We start from the raw sequence: 24,207 nt of genomic DNA on the forward strand, positions 1-24,207 counted from the left end.
ACTCAGATGCTCTGTGACAGGTGCAAACACATGATCTGTGCAACTATAAAGATCTCTGACATCTATGGTCCATGTATTTCATCCCTTGGTCCCTTTGCGTGACACTGGCTCACACATTTGGTGTTTGAACATGTCCTGCAGTGTCCATCCATGACACTTTTTCATGCCATATTCTATTATTTGGCCTTATTCTTCACTTAATTGCCCTGGTTTTCTCTTCTTGCTTCTATGCTGTAAATTTTCTGTGAAATTTTTTTTCATTTTTACAATATTTATTGTTATTAGGAATACCTAAAAATATCATCAGAAAAAGTTAGGAGGCTAGTGTTATTATTCAATGTGTGATTTTGGCTAATTTCATTTGTATGATATTATGGAGTACTTGGGAGGGGAACTTGATTTCTTACCAAGTGAAGATACAGCAGTATTTCTAATAGCATATGCCATATTTGTATGTTAGTCTCAAATATCTTGTGAGTCAACCTCTTGTTAGGTTTTTTTCACATTGTGAGATTCTGGTATATCCTTCCTGCCCTAAAAACATCCTCCTGGTTTGAAAGATCTGACAGTGGCTTGGGATTTAGTTTTCTGCAGCATAAAAATCAGGAAAGGCTTTTATTATAACTAATTGCATAAATAAAGGATTACACAGCTTTATCCTGCTGTAATGTCTATCCTTTCTACCTGCAATGAATTATTGTGAGTTTAAAAAATAGAATTTTTATCTATCTCTAATAACACTGGTCTATTATAAACAAGTCAAGTATTAATACACAGCTACAGTTCAAATGTGAAGAGCTCAGTTAATCTAAGAGTATCAAGAAGAGTTTAGCAACCACCTGAGATGTAATTTTGCTGTGTGTAAACTAGAACAAATGAACTGTGCTGGTGTATTAGAATGTGAATTAAGTGTCACATTATAAAGGGATGATATCAGACGAATAAACCCAGCATGTAGCAGAAAGCACAGAACACACAAACCCTGTTATTAAAAGCAGCAAATGCCAGGGCAGCCAGGACACTGTCACAGGGGGAGTCCTACTGGGTCACCAGTGACTGAGTCATGAGACAAGAAAGTCAGAACTGTTGCTGGCATTAGAACAGTGCCAAGCTCATGTCTCCACAGTACTGTGGAGTTCAAATTTTTTCATAAAGAATTAACCTATGCACTGCTTACCTTTCTTGAACTGGTATTTTCAGGTATTACAAGTGCACAACAGCCTTTTCATAGTACTTAGTTTTGAAAGCAGCACACAGATCATACACAAGTTGGCAGTCCCTCACATCATTGTCAGGAGAATCTTAATGAATTCAATTACTTAAGTGGTGAATTTGAGGCACTACAGGTCGATTTTCTTCTTTTTGGTATTAAAGTTCAAAAAACCTCAAGGACAGTTTTAAAATGAAAACAATTGTTCTTATCATTAACAGTCAAATCATAGTGTATTGTGGGACATGTAGAAGTAAAACCCTACTCTATATAGACTGGGCACATATATCTATAATCTGAGTTAGATCTTACCTAGCTCTGTGACCTGGGACTAGCAGAGTGCTAGTAAATTTGTGGAGTTGAGTTTAAAATATAAACTTGGGCTCAGATTTCTAAAATGGCTTCTAGCTTTGGATGCCTTGTACATAGCAGTTTGAGACATCAAAATAGACTCCATTTTAAAAGTGCAGGCCTTTTTCAACCTGCCACAGAAACTCCCATTTTTGCTAGTCATCATCATATAATACCACCGCAAAAGTTCAAATAGAACTTTTGAAATGTTTCAAGAAATTCACTACTGAGGACATGTTTTGGAGGATTGCCTAGCTTAAAATATTTTTAAACTAATTTTCACAAATATCGAAGACACATAGTTCTGAATGAAACAACTGTGGTCAGCTGCATACTCTAAGTTGATGATGATAATGCCCAAGTTGCCCTACATCAATAGCACAAAATTGAATTATACCATCCCATCAGGACTGTTTGATAACTTCCACAATAACTTCCAATTGTAAATTGACAATTCTTAAATCTACTTTTACTCTTTTGATTTCTAATCCTCCCTAAAACTGTCCACATTTTCTTTCTCTGTGTGTGTCTGTTCATTTTACATTTCTCTAAATATCAGTCAGTGCTTTACTGTGAATCAGATTTTAAACTTTCCTAACCAAGTCTGATGGGACTGCAGTGAACCAGTGAAAGCCTCAATCTACATGTCAGCTTCTCTTTCACTTTAGTCTCACACAGTCATTTTCCTTGCACATCAAATTCCTTAATAATTTATTTGGTTTATAGGAAGGATCTAGAAAGGAAGCAGAATTCTGTGTACCTGGGGTTTTCCAAACCACAGACATTAGAACTGGGAAAATTAATTCAAGTCTCAGATCTCATTTCTTAGCCCCCATGCAGTGCAACTGGTGATTTGGATTGAGTGGAGAAAAAAATGAAGTGAATTTGGGAGGATTTTAATTTTGAAGAAATTATGTTCTAGAACTACAAAAAAGACTTTGAGCTGGAACCATCTCCCTAAATTACCTGTTCTCCTTATGTGTGTGGTTCATATAAGAATTTTACTTGTTCATCAAATGGATTTAAGGCACTCAACAAATTTGGCTGAGTAGAACACTGAGAAGAGAATTTCCGCAGGCAATCTCAAATCACCATTTAAAACCAAAAATCAGCTGTAGTTAAAATTGAAATATTTCTGACCCCAAGACTCTTGTTCATCACCCTGATAAAATAGAATAATATATTTGAACTACAGTTGATTCCAGGTGACTGCTGTTGATCAAACCCAAAAAATTGCAGAAAAAGAAATTAAAACCCCCAAAACTTTGCTAGCATTTGATTTTAATGTCTACAGCAGTCACTTTTTCTATCACTTCATTTTCTAAAGCCATATTAGTTTTAGAACATATGTTTTATTTGGTTCGAAGTACTGATCTTTACATTATCTCCAGACTATTGGACTGCATAAATACGCTAGCAATAATCAATCCTACTTAGATACCAGCAAATACATTTTAAAAATACCTCACATTAATTAATTCATCCTCCTCCTGAATTTGATAAACTTCTCTTTCCTAGTAAGATTGCTAAATACAACAGTTTTCTCATTATTCAAGTGATTTATTAAACACAGGAGCCAGTGCAGCTGCCCTATTGCTCTGTGCATTTTAGAGACCTTTTTAAAACCAAATTCCTTTGCCACTGTGCCTCTGGACATGTATCTGTGCCTATGGCATTATGCTCCACTATGGTAATTTTTTATGTCTGACATTTCGTAATGTCTTGATCTCCATTTGTCTTCCTTTTTCTGTAGGTTTCCCAGTTCCTGAGGTGAACTGGTTTCGGGATGGCCAGGTTCTCTCTGCTGCAACTCTGCCCGGTGTGCAGATCTCGTTTAGTGATGGCCGCGCTAGACTGGTGATCCCCACCGTGACAGAAGCCAACAGCGGGAGATACACTGTGCAAGCCACCAATGGATCTGGGCAAGCGACTAGCACTGCTGAGCTGCTTGTCACAGGTACTCAGCAGCTACAGAAAGGCACCTCTCTCTGCCTGCTAGCAATCTGAGGGAGATTTGAAATAGTTCAGATTTCAAGTACATGATCAGCAAAAAATAGCAAAGCACATTCCTTTTCCTAAAGCAGTCTAGAACTCAGCGTGTGTTCTCACCAGTAATGTCTAACAGTGTCCTTTACATTTTAACTGTATCAAGTTTAATCTTCATCTCACAAACTCTTATTCATGATTACATGATTCAAGCTTCTGGCTCAGCCCTTATACATGTAGCTCCTTGCAGTCTGTCATGCTGGCTACATTGAAATTGCCCATAAAAGAAAGGATGAATTTCTGCAGGATGGAGCCATTAAGGATATCTAATGGTATCAATGATATTTAACAGAACAAGTCACATAAAGGTCCATACCAAAAGACTGTGCTTAATGCCTATCATTACAAGCAATATATCTGTAATTCTAGAAACATTTGCAATCATAGGTGTAATCAAAAATACTATTTTGAATGTTTCAGAAGGTACTATGGTCTGTCAGTAGCATGTGAAGAAGAAATAGACCTCACACACTTCTAGTAATGAAAGTATCTAGTACCTGCCATTCTTTTTAACAGACACTATTGCTTTTCTATTTACTTCTTTAATAAAAATGCAGCTGCAACAGCACCACCAAACTTTTCACAACGACTACAGAGCATGACTGCAAGACAAGGAAGTCAAGTTCGACTTGACGTGAGAGTGACTGGAATCCCTACACCTGTGGTGAAGTTCTATCGGGATGGAGTAGAAATTAAAAGTTCCCCCGATTTTAAAATTTTACAAGAAGGAGACCTTTACAGCTTAATAATTGCAGAAGCATATCCTGAAGACTCCGGCACCTATTCCGTAAATGCCACAAATAGTGTGGGACGTGCTACTTCAACAGCTGAATTGCTAATTCAAGGTAACAGAGCTGAAGTTGCAGGAGCATTAATGGTAGTGGTGCAATATGCACCACTTCATTGCAGTTATATCAACAAGTTAATTTATCATTTCTTTCTCAAGAGTCATTAACTTGCTGTAAAAAAAAAAAAAAATAACAACAGTGTCTTTGATGGAATTTGCCAAAGATTTTTGTCTGAGATTTAAAAAGACCTTTTCTCCAGAATGGGTCTTCTTTAAGCAGAGAATATAGTTGATGTAAAAAGTGTGAGACACCTTGAGTTGTTCTCATTTTGGTCTGTAAATCTCTCAAAGTTTTATTTGTAAGTTGGCTTTGATAGAATAGATAAATTAGACTGCATAGCTGTACCTAGTATTGTGAAGGAGGTTGGTAAGGATGAGGACAGTTTTTAGAGAATTGTGGCAGGAAAACATGCTATCCAGAGCACTCTTGCTTGGATTTCACCTCAGTCAGGCATAGAGACTCTGTAGTCATTTAAGATCCAGGATTGATATGAAGAATCTAAAATGAATGTATTTTGTTTTGCTTTGAGGTTTTTTTCTAATGGCATGGTAATGCAGTAATATTGTTTCAACTGTTTTTACAACTATCTATCTGTAGATATTGAAGGCAAAAAAGATGGTTGTTTAATTATTTTTCTGTTGTATATGTAAATTTTTATATATTTGGAGTTGACCATTCATTTATTTCTCTGTTTATTGATTGTTAACATATGCAATTCTTCTGACCACATTTTCTTTCCAAAGGTGAGGAAGAAGCCGTTCCTGCTAAAAAGACAAAGACCATTGTATCGACTGCTCAGATTTCACAAACAAGACAAGCCAGAATTGAAAAGGTATAATTTTCAAAAACAGAGCAGGTATGGCTAAAATGTGGAGGATTGCTTCTACAGTCCCTCACCCTAGTTTTCCTTTTCTTGTTTTTCATTGTAGAAGACAGAAGCCCACTTTGATGCCAGATCACTTACAAGTGTTGAAATGATGATAGAAGGTGCAACCACCCAACAGCTCCCACACAAGGCACCTCCACGAATGCCTCCTAGACCTACATCCAAATCACCAACCCCGACAACTGCTGCAAAAGCACAAATGGCACGACAGCAATCACCATCGCCCGTTAGACAATCACCATCACCTGTAAGACACGTCAGAGCACCAACACCTTCACCAGTAAGGTAAAATTACTATTCTTTTGGGCAGTATTGCTTTTGGAATCACTTTTACATATAGAAGTAATGCTGTAGAATGAGAGCACAGTATGAAATGAAAGAATGCACTCACTTAATAATGACTGTTTTTTTTTCTGATGGTGAGCTGTAATGTGCTATATTTGCCACTGCTACAGAAGTGTGGGTCCCCTATGTGACTTCTATCCCCTACTGTAGAAAATCCCATTTGATTGCTCTACATAGAGCCAAAGTAGCACTCACAGCTCAATTTCATGATGAAACAAAAAAAAAACAAAACAGTAGAGCAGTTGACTCTTGATTATTTTAGATGAACAGAGAAAAGAGCAATGACACTGATGAGTGGCAAACAGAATGAAAGGATATGTAAAAAACCCTTGAGCTCGTGTTCCATGTATGTGCTGGTAATAACTACAGAAATAATATTTTGAAGGTAGGCAAGCTAAATGGGGTTATGGAAAAATGAAGTTTATCTCTGCTGTGTAGAAGGGCCAGAGAGGGAAAGTGAGTGATGGGAAGAGCAAGGCTTGTGGTCTGGGAGACCTCATGGTCTGTAGTGAGGGGCAGGTAAAGCAAAGAGTGTTTTGAAAGTCCTGCAGTTGCAGTATCCTGAAGTACCAGCATCATGGAAGGAATGTCTCCAAGCTAAATACTCAGAAGAGCCCCATTTAAGTTGCCAGAGCTGGGTATGCTGGTGAATTTTACCCCACTGATAATAACTTGCAAGGACAGGAATAAGTGGATTGATAGCAGCTAGCAGTAACTAACAAACTGCATAAATGAAAAAAGAATTCAATAGCGACATCTAGAGCACATATAGAACTAGAAATTTGCCCTCCCTTGCTGATCAGACCCCTTTTAGACATACAACACATTAGAAAAAACTAAATATAAAAGTTAACATGATGTGGCTGCCCCCTACTGCTGCTATTTGTTAACGTTCTCTGGGAAATACAGCACAAAAAATTCCACTGAAAGAAATTCTAAGTTAGAAAGCCTGTTTAAGAATTTTGGAAAATGCTTTAAAACTGTCTGCCAGGATTAGGACTGAATTTTTGGAATATCAGAATTTAGAAACTAGCACTTTCCAAGTGGATATAAGTTATTGAATCTGAGATCTGTACATGTAAGTGCAGGGAAAAATATTCAGCACTGATAAGAAATTTGCGTGGATTATGGATACATATATGGGTGACACATAAAATAAGATATAGTACAGAAGTACATCCAGTTGTTTTGCTAGGTGGTAGCTACATGATGTTTTTCTCAACATTGGTTACAATTATGATTTTGTCTCTCTACAGAGACTGGACCATGACTGTATTATGTAGTATTTACAGCCTGTGAGCCTTTTCTATTATTCCTATAAGAAGAATTAGGATAGAGCAAATGCAAAATAATTTTTATATCTCAGATATATTTGGTTGACTGAAATTTCTTTTGCCACTTGTTCTTATTTCTTTTTGGAAACTAAGCTACTACAAAGACATGTTCAAGTTATGAGAATGACAACAGTTAAGCATAATGTTATAAAAACAAGTTAGTGTAATTTACAAGTAGAACCTCTCAAAAACCCTTCTAATGAAACTACATTACTGGAGATACCCTATATGGGGAGTGAGTTCAAGTTCAGGCTGCAGTTGTTTATGCAGTTCTCACTGTGGCAGTAGATTAGTGATATTGATACTGTATTTTTTTTTAATAGGTCAGTTTCTCCTGCTGGGAGAATCTCCACCTCACCTATTAGACCAGTGAAATCTCCATCTCCAATCCGTAAACCACATGTAGTGACAACAGCTGGGGCTGATGTCCTTCCTCCTTGGAAGCAGGAAGGATATGCTGGAACCATGGAAGCCCAGATGAAGGAAACAAGAGTATCTACAAGCACTACCCAAGTCACTGAGGAAAGATGGGAAGGGAGATATGGGGTCCAAGAACAAGTCACTGTTACTGGCACTGCTGCTGGCGAGGTGGCCGCTGGTGCTAGAGAGGTAAAGTCTCTTTCTGGAAAAAATACTGGGTTTGGTTTGTGCAGGGTCTCACCACTGCTGGATAGATCTGCTAAATGGAATCTGAGAGGCTGTGTGTAAAACCTTGTGTGCATCTGCTGTTGAGAGAGTTCTGCTGCAGATGTGGAAATGCTTCTTTGCAATCTTCTGTCTCTGTACTGGTTTTGTTCTTCTGAATGTATGCAAAATATGAAAAAATGTCTTTTGATGTGACTAATATAGGTGAGAAAGGACAGTGAAAAAACAGCAGCTATTGCTACAGTTGTTGCTGCTGTGGATCAAGCCATGGTGAGAGAACCAGCTCCAGGTGTTGCAGAGCAAACTGCTAAAAGGACCGCAATGACTGCAGTCCACGTTCAGCCTGTTCATGAGCAGGTAGAAATAGAGCACAGACATTCTATGGTTTCCCTTTATCCCTTCATCCAACACGCAAACAAGGCATGATTCACTGTGAGGAATTAACAAGATGTTACCCAGTGCACTGCAAAAGCATGCATACTCATCTAGAACACCTAGACTGTAAAGGAATGCTCAGGTTCATTTACACCATTCCATTCCATCATAACAGGATTGAACTAATTACTCTTTTTAAGTTGCTTTCTCTGAAAGTGATCCTCTATTCTCTCTTCTCCTTTATTCTCTAACATTACTCTTAGAATGATGACTTTTTTTTCTCTAATATCTCATTTATAATTTCCCCACTAGAAATAACATAATTCCCCCTTAGTATTTTTCCTTTATTTGAATTCCTCTCTTATTTTTCTTTCTCTTCTTATTTTGATGATCAAACTTTTAAAATGAATTCTAAGGCTTGGGTTTTTTTTTTGTTTGTTGCTACAAAAATCAGATGAAAAAGGAGGCAATGGTAGTAGTTACCAGTGATAAAACCACAAAACAAACAGTGATATCGAGAACTAGAGAAGGAATTGTAACTTCACAAGAACAAAGACACATCTCTCCTGAAAAGGTGAATACACATTGTACCTGAGATTTTTTTATGCTCTACCTTGTTCAAAAATCTGATATCTCATACAAAAGACAAGCCTATGGAAAAGAAAAATGAGATACTGTTATTCTTTGTCCCTTTTATATATGTTCACTCTTCCAGGTTACAGTGCTATCTTTTTCCTGTCTCTTCTCTGTGATTACTCTCTTGCATTTTCTATTTCACTTCCATTATTTATACCTAAGAATGTGATGGATAAAGTTGCAATAGCTAAGACAACCTCTCTTTTCTCAAGCATTCTTGATAATTTAAAGAATTGACATGTAGAAACCAGCTCTTAAATTTTGTTGGGGGCTGGGTGTGTCTGTGGGGGGCTGTTCTGATACTGTCTCTAAGCTTGCCATTTGTACCTGCTTTGTCTGTTGGCAGCACAGAGGGTCAGAAAAAATGGAGGAAAAACTCATTCTGCATTGGAATCAATTTTGAAAATACAAATGATTGATTTGAATTGAACATGTATTTTATCAGAAAAATATGATTTAATGGAAGATGAGCTTTTATAGCCAATGTTATATTTGCATTATAGTAGAAATGCATGAGGAAGAAAGTGTAACCTCTCTTTAAAGCACTGAGAAACAGAAATCCACCCGGGCATTAATCTGAACTTAGCATTTCAATACTAAGTCAAATTCTTGTCAAACGAAAGTTTCATTAAACTTATTTTTAGTATCCTACACTTTCTCAAAGTGATTTTAATGCAGGACAGTTTTTCTCTGAGCCAATTTTTTAGTACTGCTTTCAGAAGCAAACCAAGCATTTGTGCAATGTTTTATTATTTTTATGTTAAATGTTTTGTACAAAGTCCGTTTATGTTTTTATTGTTGTTTCCAGACTAGATGATTTCAAAATACAGAATGTGACATCTTTGCTTTCTTTAATTTCTATGCTCTTTTCCAAATATATTGAAATTCATATACCTTATATTTTAAAATAAAAATGAAAAGTTCCTTCTTTGTAAATTTCCAGGTGAGAAAAGAACCAGAGAAAACTCCAGTACCGACAGTAATAATTGCCACAGACAAAGCCAAAGAACAAGAAAGAATAACAAGAGCTACAGAAGAAATATCTACCAGACATGAACAAGTGCACATTGCTCATGAAGAGGTAAATAAATGTTATAATCTTTAGTTCACTGAGCTACTCTGGTTAATAAAATCTGTTAAGTAACTTTCCTGTCCTTCTTTACAAAGAGAAGGTTACTACACAAAAACTTTTTGAAACAAGGTATTCCAGACTACAATCTCTGCAGGTCCAGTGCTACTGACCTCAAACAGCTCTGTCTGCAGAGGAGTGAGCTGCCCTTCTTACAGATCCTTCAAGCATTAGGGCTTTTCTTGCCACAGTACACAGAATTTCATCTGATGCTTAATGACAAATTTATCTCTGAACATAGGTTTCTGAATATAAATTTTAAAGGTTATTTTTCATGGTATGATAGGTAGTGTGGAGCTTGATTTAATGAAGTTAATATTTGTGTGAAGATGGAATACATCTGTTAGACCATACTGTGGAACCACTCAACTGATGGGGTTAGCTATTAAGTCAATAATACTAATTTCTATGCAAACAGTTTCTACAAAGCATAATGATATATTAGAAACAAGGAAGTACAAAGTTTCTTCTCTCATTCAAACAAGAATCAATGGAATATTTAATGACTTTGCATGAACTTCTCTCAGCATATAAGATGCGCTATAACTTGAGTACAAAGGTATTACTCCAATTCTGAAGTCATGTTTCTTTCTTCTTGATATATATTAAGAAACATAATCCTGCTTTCCAAAAAAGTTGTGTAATCATAACAGGCATAATCAATTACTATTATTTTTCTTTACCATAAAAATTAGATAAGAAGGGAAGAAATGAAACCTTCAGTACCGAAGGTAGTAATTACTACTGATAAACCTAAAGCACCGGTCATAATATCGAAAAGTAAAGAAAGAGTTGCCACCAAACAAGAACAAGTGAGCATAACACGTGAAAAGGTGAATAGCGCTGTTTTAGCCATATTTGGTTTTATCCTTTCTTCTTTGCAAACCTCCTGTTTTCCTCAAAAAATACTAACTATACATTTCCAGCTCATTTTTTCTGATTATTCCACTTACAAACTTTTAGACCTACTGCTAATTAGACTAAATAATTTCATCTTGATCTTTCTCTCTTATTTTCATTAATAGGATGCTCATAATTATCTTCTGACTGATGTTTGGAGTGGACTGACTGACTCCTGAAATGCATTTTAACTTTTTTCTTAATCATTACTTTTATTTAAATAGGTGGCAAGGGTATAACAATACTTATCACTATAATACAGAGATGTGTGCAGTGCACAAGGATCTAACCCTTCAATTCTCCTTCCCTCTTCCCATTTCAAAATGTTTTCTCATTGTTCAAATATCTTTCAAGACTGGTATGTAACTGAAACTTCTATTTCTTCAGTAAAAACTAGATTAAAAAGGAAGCTGAGAAAACTACTGTAGTTCCAAAATCAGTTGCCGCTGCTAAAACTAAAGCACCAGTCACAGTGTCCAGAACTGGAGAAGAAATTACAGCCAATGCACTGTTACAATTTGGTTTATCTGCAAACCTTACATTTTAAGACCTACTTTGGTACAACAGAATGCTCTCAAATTAATTCCTGAAAACATACCCATTCAGTGGGATGATTTTCAAGTAAGAGTCAGTAGGATTAACTTTCTAGCACTGAAGGGGTTTATGTCCCACCCTGCTAGGAAATGTCACACTTTAGGTTGTAGTCCGATTTCTCTGTGACAGTCTCCTCTCTATCAGTGGCTTTTAAGCAACATTTACTTATTCAAATTTCTGATTCTGCAATCTTTTTTTCTACTTGATGATTCCATGTAATTTCATGGCTGTCAGATGAAACAAGTTCTCTTTATTGAGGTATGAATTGTTCTTTGTACAAAAGAAACTTTAACGTCCATTCAGGTCTGTCCAGTTTGTTACTTATGACCATCAGACACTTGTTGGCACTGCTTTGTTCCAGTAGGATTCCCACGGCCGGACAGATCCACAATGCAGTCAGGAATTCTTACATATGGAAGAAAAGCATAGTTGACAACAGCTGTTATTTAAAATCTATCTACCTATGATGTAGTACATTCATAAAATACTTTTATAAAATACAAGTAAATGAGTGAAGCATATAAAACTCACTGAGAGTCAGACTGCTAGGTGAGTTCAGTCCCTTGTTATATGATATAAATTTAGGGCCAAATTCAAGCCAGTATAAAAAATTATTTGGAAAGCAACAGTAATAAGCAACTGAATAAGAGGTCCCTGTTACCTAAACACTGCTTTAATAAGAAAAAAAAATCTCTGTAAAGGCCTCATTTTGGCCTCACCTAAGTAATTTTAGTTTAGGCTGGTATTTAGTTTATACTGGTTTTTAAATCAGTATGAAATTATCTTTTAGGGTTTTTTTTCCCATTTTCAAGGCATACATAACATATGCTCTGTTGCTCTGTCCAGATCAGTTGTGACAGTAATAACAACCAGTAGTAGTAGTCACTATTATCTACTGCTGGCTGACTGGGCAGAAGTTTGGACCCTAATAACAAAGTTGCAAAGTTCACAGTATTTATGAGTTATTAGAAACAAATAGAAGTCCTGATTCAAAAGTATTATTTTCAAATTATCAGACATCTCAGTCTCCCTTCTTTTGTAAAATCCTTTAAATAGATCAGTACTGAATTAACAGATATACATGATGTAAAAATTTTTATGGGTCTGTTTCTTAGTAAATACATTCACAATGGATGCTAGATGCATTTTTTGCATCCAGAAGAGTTATAGGGAGCTGATGAGCATACTTTAAAACTATGTGCACATTTACCTACCTGCATACTCTTAGACAAGTGGGCACAAATGTGGCTGTAAAGTATTAGAATTAGTCTTGCAGACAAATATTGATATGCATAAAATACAGAAGCACAGATATATTCTGAATTTGCAGAGATAGCACTTAGAGAATATATTTGCATTGAATTTACTGATTCTTAAGTGTATTTACAGGTGCATACTTTTGATCTTTTCATCATGACTTTTGCAAAACCATACAACCTCTCTGTGGAATATACTCAACACTATAACGGTGTGTCACATATGCAAGTTTTCAATATAGTTATGAATATGTGTATAAATTCTGCTGATGTTATTTGCAGACTCAAGCTGGAATAAAGGCTGAAGCTGTAGCTACAGTTGTTGCAGCAGTTGATCAGGCACGTGTTCGATCACCCTGGCAAACAGAACTAGCAGATGAAGCTTATGTAAAGGAGAAAACTTTGGAATATGGTTATAAAGAGCACACTGTAACAGACCGTGGTTCTGACGCCCCAGCAGAACGTCATGTTGTCACCAAAGAAGTCAAAACAGTCTATGTTCCTCCTGAGAAACATATCTCAACTCCTGAAAAGCAGCAAGTTCATATATCAAAAGAGGTTAGACTCTTTTTTACATTACATTCTTTCCAGGAACTATATCCCTGTAAAACTTGTTTCAATTTAAAGAACAGCTTCACTTTCAACAACTTTTTTCCTTACTTTGTGTAGATAAAAAGAACAACAGAACTTGAGAAAACAATTCATGTTGAACCACCGCGGCCTCGCACAGCGAGTCCTCACTTCACGGTCTCCAGAGTCACTGTTCCTAAACCAGATCATACATATGAGGTAAGCTGAAGCTGCATCCAAAAGGAGCAGCATGCTTATTTTCAGTAGCCGGTAAGACATTCATTCCATTTGGATTTTCCCCCCACACTCCAGTGTGGTGCTTCCCCAAGAGGAAGAGTTGTGTGCCCCTTGCAATTATTTTTGTTGGCTTGTTTGACTAATAAAGAACACTGCTGTAAACAGACAAAGGAATTGCTAAAATACAATTTGTTGTTATTACTTCTTATTTAAGTCATCTTATAAACTGTTTGAGAGTTTGAGCTTCAGTTCCTAATGACATACAGTGAAATTGTAGATATTTGTCATGCAAGTTATATTTTTTAAACAGCAGAACTATCCCTCTTTAATCTTATTATGTGCATCAGTTCACTCACACACTGCTTTTTTCTTCCTTGCTAATTAATATATGCTAAGATAATTTTTAAATAGAAAAAATCCAGACTGACTTTATAATATGATACCATCAATTTTTAAATTTATTATTCCATTTTGCTGTTGGACTCCTTTACATAGTATTAAAATTTTCCAGTTACTAATTTTCTCATTCAAGCATACTTTTCTCTGCATCTGGAATTTAAACATTATTTTCCCCCAAATATGATTAAACACTGTTATAAATATTTTTATGTATTTTAAAAAAGTTTTTCCACCTATAAAAATATTTTGAAATCTTATCAGTTATTTTAATCATTAGAAGTTATATAATTAGTAGTATTCTTTATTGCAGTATTAGACAGACTAGATGGAAATCTAATGCTTCAAGTGAAGAAACGGAGAGAACATTTCTTGTGCGGCACTTAAGAGCTTCTTGACCATTTAAAGATGAAATTCTATTTGAAAAAGAAAATATTTAAATCTTAGACAGATCAAAAATAATACAGGGATATATGCCTGGCATTCTGCTACTGCAATCTAAAACTACTTCTCTTTTTTACATATAGCTTTTGCAGTGTCAGAACCAAGTAACTAAGGAAGCAACTGCTGCATTTGCAATCTGCTCAAGAAATGCACTCTCTCCTTTGAAAATAAGACAAGAACAAAGCTTTAACTCCTTTTCTTCTGTTCCCTAGGTTTCAATAGCTGGAACTGCCATGGCTACTCTGGAGAAAGAGCTATCAGCTACTTCTGCTGCGCAAAAGATCACCAAGCCTGTGAAGCCACCTCAGCTAAAGCCTCATGAAGTCAGGACTAAAGCAGAGCCAGTTGCCCCTCCACAGTTTCCCTTTGGAGAGGCTGCAGAGACGTATAAGAGTCACTATGGTGTTGAGACTAAAAAGGAGACAAGCATTAAAAGTGAAGCAGTGCGGACAGAGCACTTGATGCTGCATAAAGAAGGTGAAGCAAAGGTATGTTTTTAAGCAAATTTCTGTCACTTTGGCTGACTTTCATCTTAAAAATATGGAATAGCCTCACTTTTTTGCTGTCTTCTTATCTCAATTTTCCACTTCTAAAGCAATCTGCTGCCTTTTAATTTTTATTTGTTTTACCCAAATCCTTGTTAGAACCTAATATTTACTTACAACATTCATATTACCTGATTTATTTTCTTATTTAAATTATACTTTGTTCATTATTGTCCTCTAAACCACCTAGGTGACAGAAGCTGCCAGAGTTCCTGTGCCTGCAGAAATCCCTGCTACGCCACCCACCTTAGTCTCAGTAAGTAATTTGTATGTGTGTAGGGGAGTTACAGTAGATTTTCACCCATTCTATTTTCTAATTTTTATCGCTTAATACTTAACCATTAATAATTGGCTTTATATAATCATTTTAACTTCGAATTAGATTTACTCAGGCATATAATTTATTTCTGATACAAAGTCTTCTTGATGTTTTTTAGGGTAGTGATTCTTCACATTTATGTCACATAGGTTGATCTACCTGCATAAATATGAACCTATCTTTTCATGTTGTTAATAACAGCAATGTTCAGAGACCCTAAAAGCCAGTTTCAAATACTTCCCTTTGGAAAATGACTTTTTTTCCCCTGCATTCATTGCTTCACAGAACAGTGTTTTGAACTAGATGTTAAATTTTCCATTCAAACAGGTTTTAGATATTTGAGTATCTGTTTAGTATTGAAAAGGTAAACTGACTGTGATACTTAATTTTTGTCACACAGGGCCTCAAAAATAAGACTGTGACTGAAGGTGAGTCTGTCACGCTGGAGTGCCAAATAGCTGGTCATCCTCAGCCTACAGTGACATGGTACAGGGAAGACTACAAAATTGAGAGCTCAATGGACTTCCAGATCACTTTCAAAGCAGGACTTGCTCGCCTTGTGATTCGTGAAGCCTTTGCAGAGGACAGCGGAAGATTTACCTGCACTGCTACCAATAAGGCTGGGAGTGTCAGCACTTCCTGCCACTTACATGTGAAAGGTAAGTATATTTATAGAATCATAGAATTAGTAAAGTTGGAAAAGACCTTTGAGAGCATTGATTTCGATCATTAGCCCAAAACTGTCAAGTCCATCACTAAACCATATCCCTAGGTGCCACATCTACATGTCTTTTAAATACCTCCAGGGTAGAGAAGGTATTTAAAAGTTGGCCCCAGATGACTCATGGGCAACTGGTTCCTTGCTTTATAACCCTCAACAGCCTTTTTGGTGAAAGACTTCTTTATATTCAAACTAAACCTTCCCTGGTGAAACTCAAGGACAGTCCCTCTTGTCACTGTAGGAAGTTAATAATTTAACAAAATAATTGTTAACTGTATATTGCTTGTAATGTATCTTGGACATTTAAAACATATGGCTTGAGTTGTGTTCTGAGGTTATTAGGTAAAAGGGATGTAAGAATATGATTTTGTTAACTGTATATTGCTTGTAATGTATCTTGGACATTTAAAACATATGGCTTGAGTTGTGTTCTGAGGTTATTAGGTAAAAGGGATGTAAGAATACGAGGAAAAGGCTGATACCTACATATTCTTTTTATGTTAACTGAACTCATTGCTTTAGGCCTATTAAGATATTTTAAAATCCACTTTATCAAATTTGCCTTTTAGTAACTGAAGAAACTGAGACTCGAGAAACCATTTCTGAGAAGACTGTTACAGAAGAGAAACGGTAAAGTTACTTTCTAAACAGACTGCTCCTATCGCAGTCATTACATTCTTGCATTCTTTTTTATGAGAGCTTCAGACATCAGCTCACTCACCTGCACTGAAATCTTGTTTCAGCTATGTGGAGACAAAGGACATTGTAATGGAAGATGTCTCTGCTGCAGCAGAGGAAGTATCGGGAGAACCCATACCTCCTTTCTTCATAAGAAAACCCATGGTACATAAATTAGTTGAAGGTGGGAGCATTATTTTTGAATGCCAAGTAGGGGGCAACCCAAAGCCACATGTCTACTGGAAAAAAGGCGGAGTTCCTCTCACGACTGGCTACAGGTACTATGAATACAATACCCAAAATCCATCTTAACATAATTTTTATGCATATTTAATTGGCAATGTCATAATTTGATTCCCTCGGTTATGCTGAGCCAAATAACGTCCTGATTTCTGTGAAATAAATTATTTTTTAATGTAAAAGTTATAGGCTCATGTCCTTATGTGTGACTTTAAAAGGTCATAAGTTTTAAAATATAAATATTCAAAAGACTATAAAATAAGATATACGGATATGTTATACTTATAAACAAATCAAGAAGCTTTGTATTTGTTTTATTCTGTCTGTTCAATGTTTGCATTCTCGCTAGGTAAGTCTTGTCTGTAGAAAGCAACATACTTTCTAGCTGAGAAAAAAATATTACATTTGTAGCATTCTTGAAATGATATGGTGATGCGTACAAGGACACACATTCTGTGTGCACACAAAATATACCATTATATTGTGTCTGATAACTAGACCTCTGATATTTCAATACTGATGTTTGGAACCTATTTATTTAGTGACAACAAAAAGACCAGTATTCTACTTTCAGCATGGTTATTTTTCATATGCTACTCTGTATGCTCATTTATTCAGTGACAACTGCCTGTTAAAGTTTCTCTTTTTGTGCCTTGTACAAGTTATGAGTATGTCTAACTGTAACTAAAAGCAAATTAACTAAAAATTCTGTCCATAATTATAGAGACTTTTTACTTTTATGTTTTCTATAGATACAAAGTGAGTTACAAAAAAGAAACCGGGGAATGCAAACTTGAAATTTCCATGACTTTTGCCGACGATGCCGGAGAATACACTATCGTTGTTCGTAATAATCTTGGAGAAGCTTCTGCAACGGTCTCCTTACTAGAAGAAGGTACATTTTAGATTAAGGAAATGGGAACAACATTTCTTAAAATTAACTTCCACATAGCAAAAAATATTTTAAATTGTGCTGCAAATTCTTTGCAGCTTAGTTTATTCAGTTCAAGAAACATAAAGGGAGATCTAGTGGTTCTGTTTCTGCAAAACAAAATATCTGGCATCAGGCCCTTGAAGTTTGTACTTGTTTTCTCCATTCAGTCCAGTGAAAACCAAAAATTTATCAAAATAAATCTGTTCTCAATTCTTAGCTGATTACGAAGCCTACATAAAATCGCAACAAGAAATGATGTACCAAACTCAAATGACTGCATACGTACAGGAACCTAAAGTGGCTGAGGTAGCCCCACCCATTTCCTATGGTGACTTTGAAAAAGAGTATGAGAAAGAACAAGCTCTAATTAAGAAGAAAATGGCAAAAGATACAGTGATGGTCAGAAGTTTTGTAGAAGATGAGGTATGTCTATCCCTCCATACTAATTTTGGGTACCAACATTTTACCGTACAAATCATTTATTTGCAAGGTCATTATTTGACACAGAAAACTAAACTAATGGTCTTGTTTTTTCTATATAGGAATTCCATATTTCTTCTTTTGAAGAAAGACTTATCAAAGAAATTGAACACAGAATTATTAAGACTACTTTACATGAACTTCTCGAAGAAGATGGAGAGGAGATGATGGTTGATATTTCTGAATCTGAAGCTGTAGAAGCAGGATTTGATTTAAGATTAAAGAACTACAGAACCTTTGAAGGGACAGGAGTTACCTTCCATTGCAAGACATCTGGATATCCATTGCCAAAGGTACCCCAAATCTGTATAACTTCTTTTTTCTGTAAATCATTTGATGCTCTACTTAAAAGAAATCCCTTAACATCTCATTGTCAAACACTCTACATTCTGCATAGGAAACAGAGAATTTCAAAAGAAATTCAGTCTTCTGGTTTGATATCCAGCTGAATTTTCCTTTTGTCCCTTACTAGAATACAGTTAGGTTGGTTAGCCAGTTCAGAGGTAGGCTGGATTTACCAACTAAGTTGGTCTTGATTTCCAGTTTCTCTGAGGTAGTCCAGACCAATGGGGAACATAGTAGCAGTCCAGTCGAGGTTACTTCGCTCTTCATCAAAATGGTCTTTATATCTAGCTCCAAAACTTGTCTTTCTAGCTCCAAAACTTGTCTTTCAGGTTGCTATGCAAACATCTTACACTAGTCTCACCTATTTCAAGTAAAAATGTTAATGTTTAACACGTATATGGTGGGCTGTGATGTTTTCCAGCTGAAAAATTGCAAGTTGTAATATCTCATATTTACTAGCCATTAGTGGATCTTTATCTTTAGGAAAACTCACATAGCAGTCTACTGTTTCTCTCTATTTAGGTTGCATGGTACAAGGATGGCAAACGTATAAGACATGGAGAGCGCTACCACATGGAACTTCTGCAAGATGGCAGCGCCACTCTTCGTTTACCTGTTGTTTTACCTGAAGATGAAGGAATTTATACTGTCTTTGCCAGTAATATGAAAGGAAATGCCATTTGCTCAGCAAAACTCTATGTTGAGCCAGTTGCACCTACAGCAACTCCAGGTTATATGCCAGGACCTGAAGTTATGAGAAGATATAGGTAGGCAGACAATAATATAATTTTATGAGACTTCAATCTGCTGTGATTGTTCAAAAGCTCATTACATAGCAGTTAAATAAGCTTAAGCTATTGGAGTTTGCACACCCCTAGAAAAGTTCTAAATGCTGTTTTCATGACTCATATAGATTTATGTGCTAACTCAAATCAGAAAAAGGCAAAGTTTGAAATCTGTTTATCATGTCAGTCCACTGTTATATGACATTGCCATACACATCTGCCTTATCTCTTCCTTCCAGGTCTATCTCTCCACGGTCTCCAAGCCGGTCTCCTGCCCGCAGCTCTCCTTCTCGTTCTCCTGCCCGGAGATTAGAAGAAACTGATGAAGGGCAACTAGAGAGACTATATAAGCCAGTTTTTGTGCTGAAACCAACATCATTTAAATGTTCACAGGGGCAGACAGCAAGATTTGACTTAAAAGTTGTTGGCAGACCTATGCCAGAGACCTACTGGTTCCATAATGGTACATCAGCCTCATTTTCATGAAGAAATAATCTTTTGAAAAATTTTTTGTCTCGTTGAGACTGTCCTTGATTGCAACTGTTTTCTTTTCATCTCTATCTGCAGGCCAACAAGTGATTAATGACTACACCCATAAAATAGTGATTAAAGAAGATGGTACCCAGTCATTGATCATTGTTCCTGCAATGCCTGAAGACTCTGGAGAATGGGCTGTCATTGCTCAAAACAGGGCAGGCAAAGCTTCAGTCTCAATGACACTGACTGTAGAAGGTATTTTCTGTATTTTCTATTATATTCTGTATATCATGTTATTTATAGCAATCTGATGAGTGTTTCTTATTTAAAATCATGGCTTTTTCATTTCTTCTTGTGATAACTTACATTTGCTCTTCCAGCTAAGGAAGACCTAGTCAGACCACACTTTGTGGAAAGGTTGAGAAATGTCAGCGTGAAGGAGGGCTCTAGACTGGAGATGGCAGTGAAAGCTACTGGTAACCCTAATCCTGACATTGTATGGCTCAAGAACAGTGACATCATTGTGCCTCATAAATATCCCAAAATAAAGTAAGGATTTTTATTATATTTAAATCTATTGAAATTTAAATTTTATTTACATATTGTTTAATTTTATTTAAAATACTTTATATAAATTAAGTAGTAAATAACCACCATGCTTCCTGCAGTTTCACAAAAGGAATTCAATAGGGGCTTTTGCATTGCAGCAAGGATTACAGATATAAAATAGCTTGTAGGATTCGTTCAATATTTTTCCAGCGTATGTTAGTTTCTAAAAGCCATCACAGAGATTTACTGAACTTTTCTCTGTCTCTGATTTTGAAGACCTCTGCAGGCAAAACTACCACAGAATATAAGACTGTTTTTTATTATTCTTCTCTGTTTGATTCTTAGGCACTGTACTCCCAAACATGAATAAACATAAGCAAAATGTTTATTACCTCCAGAGTTTTACCTTTGGAGGCTTTGAACTAATTTGGAAGAAAGGCAAAAATGAATGACAAAGAAGGGAAAAATAGATAATTTTTTTTTCATATTTCAGGATTGAGGGAACCAAAGGGGCAGCTGCCCTTAAAATTGAATCTACTGCCAGGCAAGATGCTGCATGGTATACTGCTACTGCTATCAATAAAGCTGGGCGGGACACCACCCGCTGCAAAGTAAATATTGAAGTTGAACACACAGAACCTGAACCAGAAAGGAAATTAATAATTCCAAAAGGAACTTACAAAGCCAAGGAGATTGCAGCACCAGAGTTAGAACCTCTCCATCTGCGTTATGGTCAAGAGCAATGGGAGGAAGGAGATCTCTATGACAAAGAAAAGCAACAGAAACCATTTTTTAAGAAGAAGCTCACATCTTTAAGGCTCAAACAATTTGGACCAGCACACTTTGAATGCAGGCTTACACCAATTGGCGACCCAACCATGGTGGTGGAGTGGTTGCATGATGGCAAACCCTTGGCAGCAGCTAACAGACTCCGCATGATCAATGAGTTTGGGTACTGTAGCCTGGACTATGGGGTAGCCTATTCCAGAGACAGTGGAGTGATCACTTGCAGAGCAACTAACAAATATGGTACAGACCACACATCTGCTACTCTGATCGTGAAGGATGAGAAAAGTCTTGTGGAAGAATCCCAGCTGCCAGAAGGCAAAAGGGGACTCCAGCGAATTGAAGAGTTAGAAAGAATGGCCCACGAGGGTGCTCTACCTGCTGTTGCACTGGACCAAAAGGAAAAACAAAAACCAGAAATCGTTTTGGTTCCTGAACCTGCAAGAGTTCTTGAAGGTGAAACAGCACGATTCCGCTGCCGTGTGACTGGCTATCCTATGCCCAAGGTCAACTGGTACCTCAATGGACAGCTCATCCGTAAAAGCAAAAGGTTTAGACTCCGTTATGATGGAATCTACTACCTGGATATTGTAGACTGCAAATCATATGACACAGGAGAGGTGAGAGTCACTGCAGAGAATCCTGAAGGCTTTATTGAACATAAGGTGAAACTTGAGATCCAGCAGAGGGAAGACTTCAGATCTGTTCTTCGTCGTGCTCCTGAACCCAAACATGAGCCTGTAGTTACAGAACCTGGGAAACTTCTGTTTGAGGTACAGAAGGTAGACAAACCTGCAGAAGCAACAACCAAAGAGGTGGTGAAGCTGAAAAGGGCTGAAAGAATCACTCACGAAAAGCTTTCAGAGGAATCTGAAGAGCTGCGTAGTAAATTCAAGCGCAGGACAGAAGAGGGCTACTATGAAGCCATTACAGCTGTGGAACTTAAATCTCGCAAAAAAGATGAATCATATGAAGAAATGCTAAAAAAGACAAAAGAAGAACTTCTCCACTGGACCAAAGAGATCCCAGAGGAAGAGAAGAAAGCACTTCCTCCTGAAGGCAAAATCACCATTCCAACATTCAAACCAGAGAAGGTGGAGCTTAGTCCTAGCATGGAGGCTCCCAAGATACTTGAACGTATTCAAAGCCAGACTGTAGCTCAAGGAACAGACGTACACTTCCGTGTGAGAGTGGTGGGAAAACCTGATCCTGAATGCCAGTGGTTCAAAAATGGTGTTCAAATTGAAAGGACAGATCGTGTGTACTGGTACTGGCCTGAAGATAATGTTTGCGAATTAGTTATCAGAGATGTGACTTCTGATGATTCTGCCAGCATCATGGTGAAAGCAGTCAATATAGCTGGTGAAACTTCTAGCCATGCTTTCCTGTTAGTACAAGGTAATTTCAATTCTTTTACTCATCCTACTGCTCATCATAGTGTGTTAAGTCTGTTTGGTCAGCGCATTGTTGATTGTTATATGTTTTCCAGCCAAGCAGTTAATCAGCTTCACGCAAGATTTACAAGATGTTGTTGCTAAAGCAAGAGACTCCATGGCAACATTCGAATGTGAAACATCAGAGCCCTTTGTCAAAGTGAAATGGTTTAAGGATGGAATTGAAATTCATTCTGGAGACAAGTACAGGATGCACTCAGACAGAAAGGCTCATTTTCTTTCCGTATTAACAATTGACATGTCTGATGCTGATGACTACAGCTGTGCACTGGTTGAAGATGAATCTGTGAAAACCACTGCAAAGCTTACTGTTGAAGGTAAGAAGCATACAACTCAGTACCATGCCATACTGTTAAAGTGAAATCAGCTTCAGAAAGAAATAAAACTATTTAAACAGACATCTAACACCCTTAGAGATGTGGAGCTGCTTTCATACTTTTGGAATCCAGTATAAAAGTCTAGAGATGTATTTATGTAAAATGGTTACACTATATATCTATATATATTCCCTTAGGCTCATTTAATAACTTTTCTTTCTTCAGGAGAATCTAATCAAGTTTATTTACAAATGTAATTATTTGCCTTTAGGTGCTGCAATTGAGTTTATTAAAGAACTTGAGGATGTTGAAGCGCCAGAATCCTTCTCAGCTGAACTTGAATGTGAGGTTTTCCCAGAAGATGCGGAGGGGAAATGGTATCATGGTGATGTTGAACTCACTTCTAGTCTTAAACATGTGATTGCATCCCGCCGTGGTCGCCAGACCCTCACTATTAAAGATATTAATAAAGACGATCAAGGAGAATATAGTTATGTTGTTGATGGAAAAAGGACTCAATGCAAACTGAAGATGAAGCGTAAGCATTTCTTACATTGTCTATATACTATCATTTTTCTATTTTATAGCATGTACTATAGCTGTATCATTGTATCCCAGAAAGCTTTAATGATTAATATTCTGCTTCTTATAAGTATTAATTAACTTCATTTAATTCCACAGCTCGTCCCATGGCAATTCTTCAAGGACTAACTGATCAAAGAGTCTGTGAGGGAGATATTGTGCAACTTGAAGTCAAAGTCTCCCTAGAAAATGCAGAAGGTGTCTGGATGAAAGATGGCCAAGAAATTCAGTCCAGTGATCGTATTCATATTGTGCTGGATAAACAATCACATATGTTGCTCATAGAAGATGCCACAAAGGAAGATAGTGGAAGTTACTCTTTTAGTGTTCCTGATCTTGAGCTGTCAACCACTGGACAGATCACAGTTTACAGTAAGTCACTATGATGATTTTGAAGGTGTGTTTGATTTTTGGCTCCTTTAGGATTACTTTTTAAACACATAGTTTTTCTCATGATGAATATTTTTGTAACTTGGCAGGTGTGGAAATAGTGGTACCTCTAGAAGATCTTCATGTAATTGAAGGAACAAAAGCCATCCTTGAATGTAAAGTTTCAGCACCTGATGTGTCCTCCTCAAAATGGTACCTAAATGATAATCAAATAAAGCCTGATGAACGTGTGCAAGCTGTATGTAAAGGCGCCAAACAGAGGCTGGTGCTCACCAGAACCCATGCATCAGATGCAGGACGCTATAAGCTAATGGTTGGCAAAGTGGAAACAAGCTGCAATGTCACAGTTGAAGGTTGGTGTTTCTAAAGAAGCACAGTTCTTTGTGAAATGATTTCTTTGAAA

The 24,207-nt window shown here is 36.8% G+C and overlaps 1 protein-coding gene across 1 annotated transcript in view; it reads left to right on the top strand.

Moving 5' to 3' along the window:
- TTN (titin) overlaps positions 1 to 24,207 on the top strand; it is a 237,258-nt gene that overhangs the window by 3,145 nt on the left and 209,906 nt on the right. Inside the window, 29 exon segments of the mRNA XM_054515423.1 lie at positions 3,315 to 3,518; positions 4,165 to 4,452; positions 5,199 to 5,287; positions 5,385 to 5,626; positions 7,344 to 7,634; positions 7,875 to 8,049; positions 8,504 to 8,614; positions 9,620 to 9,757; positions 10,501 to 10,638; positions 11,103 to 11,210; positions 12,838 to 13,113; positions 13,225 to 13,344; positions 14,415 to 14,690; positions 14,938 to 15,003; positions 15,467 to 15,725; positions 16,357 to 16,417; positions 16,531 to 16,743; positions 17,458 to 17,600; positions 17,857 to 18,062; positions 18,182 to 18,412; positions 18,987 to 19,231; positions 19,489 to 19,712; positions 19,817 to 19,981; positions 20,107 to 20,275; positions 20,769 to 22,459; positions 22,551 to 22,832; positions 23,104 to 23,370; positions 23,514 to 23,786; positions 23,894 to 24,157. Of these exon segments, the coding sequence (XP_054371398.1) occupies positions 3,315 to 3,518; positions 4,165 to 4,452; positions 5,199 to 5,287; positions 5,385 to 5,626; positions 7,344 to 7,634; positions 7,875 to 8,049; positions 8,504 to 8,614; positions 9,620 to 9,757; positions 10,501 to 10,638; positions 11,103 to 11,210; positions 12,838 to 13,113; positions 13,225 to 13,344; positions 14,415 to 14,690; positions 14,938 to 15,003; positions 15,467 to 15,725; positions 16,357 to 16,417; positions 16,531 to 16,743; positions 17,458 to 17,600; positions 17,857 to 18,062; positions 18,182 to 18,412; positions 18,987 to 19,231; positions 19,489 to 19,712; positions 19,817 to 19,981; positions 20,107 to 20,275; positions 20,769 to 22,459; positions 22,551 to 22,832; positions 23,104 to 23,370; positions 23,514 to 23,786; positions 23,894 to 24,157 (7,215 nt within the window).

This window comes from Molothrus ater, chromosome 7 (assembly GCF_012460135.2).
Source record: "Molothrus ater isolate BHLD 08-10-18 breed brown headed cowbird chromosome 7, BPBGC_Mater_1.1, whole genome shotgun sequence".
NCBI lineage: Eukaryota > Metazoa > Chordata > Aves > Passeriformes > Icteridae > Molothrus > Molothrus ater.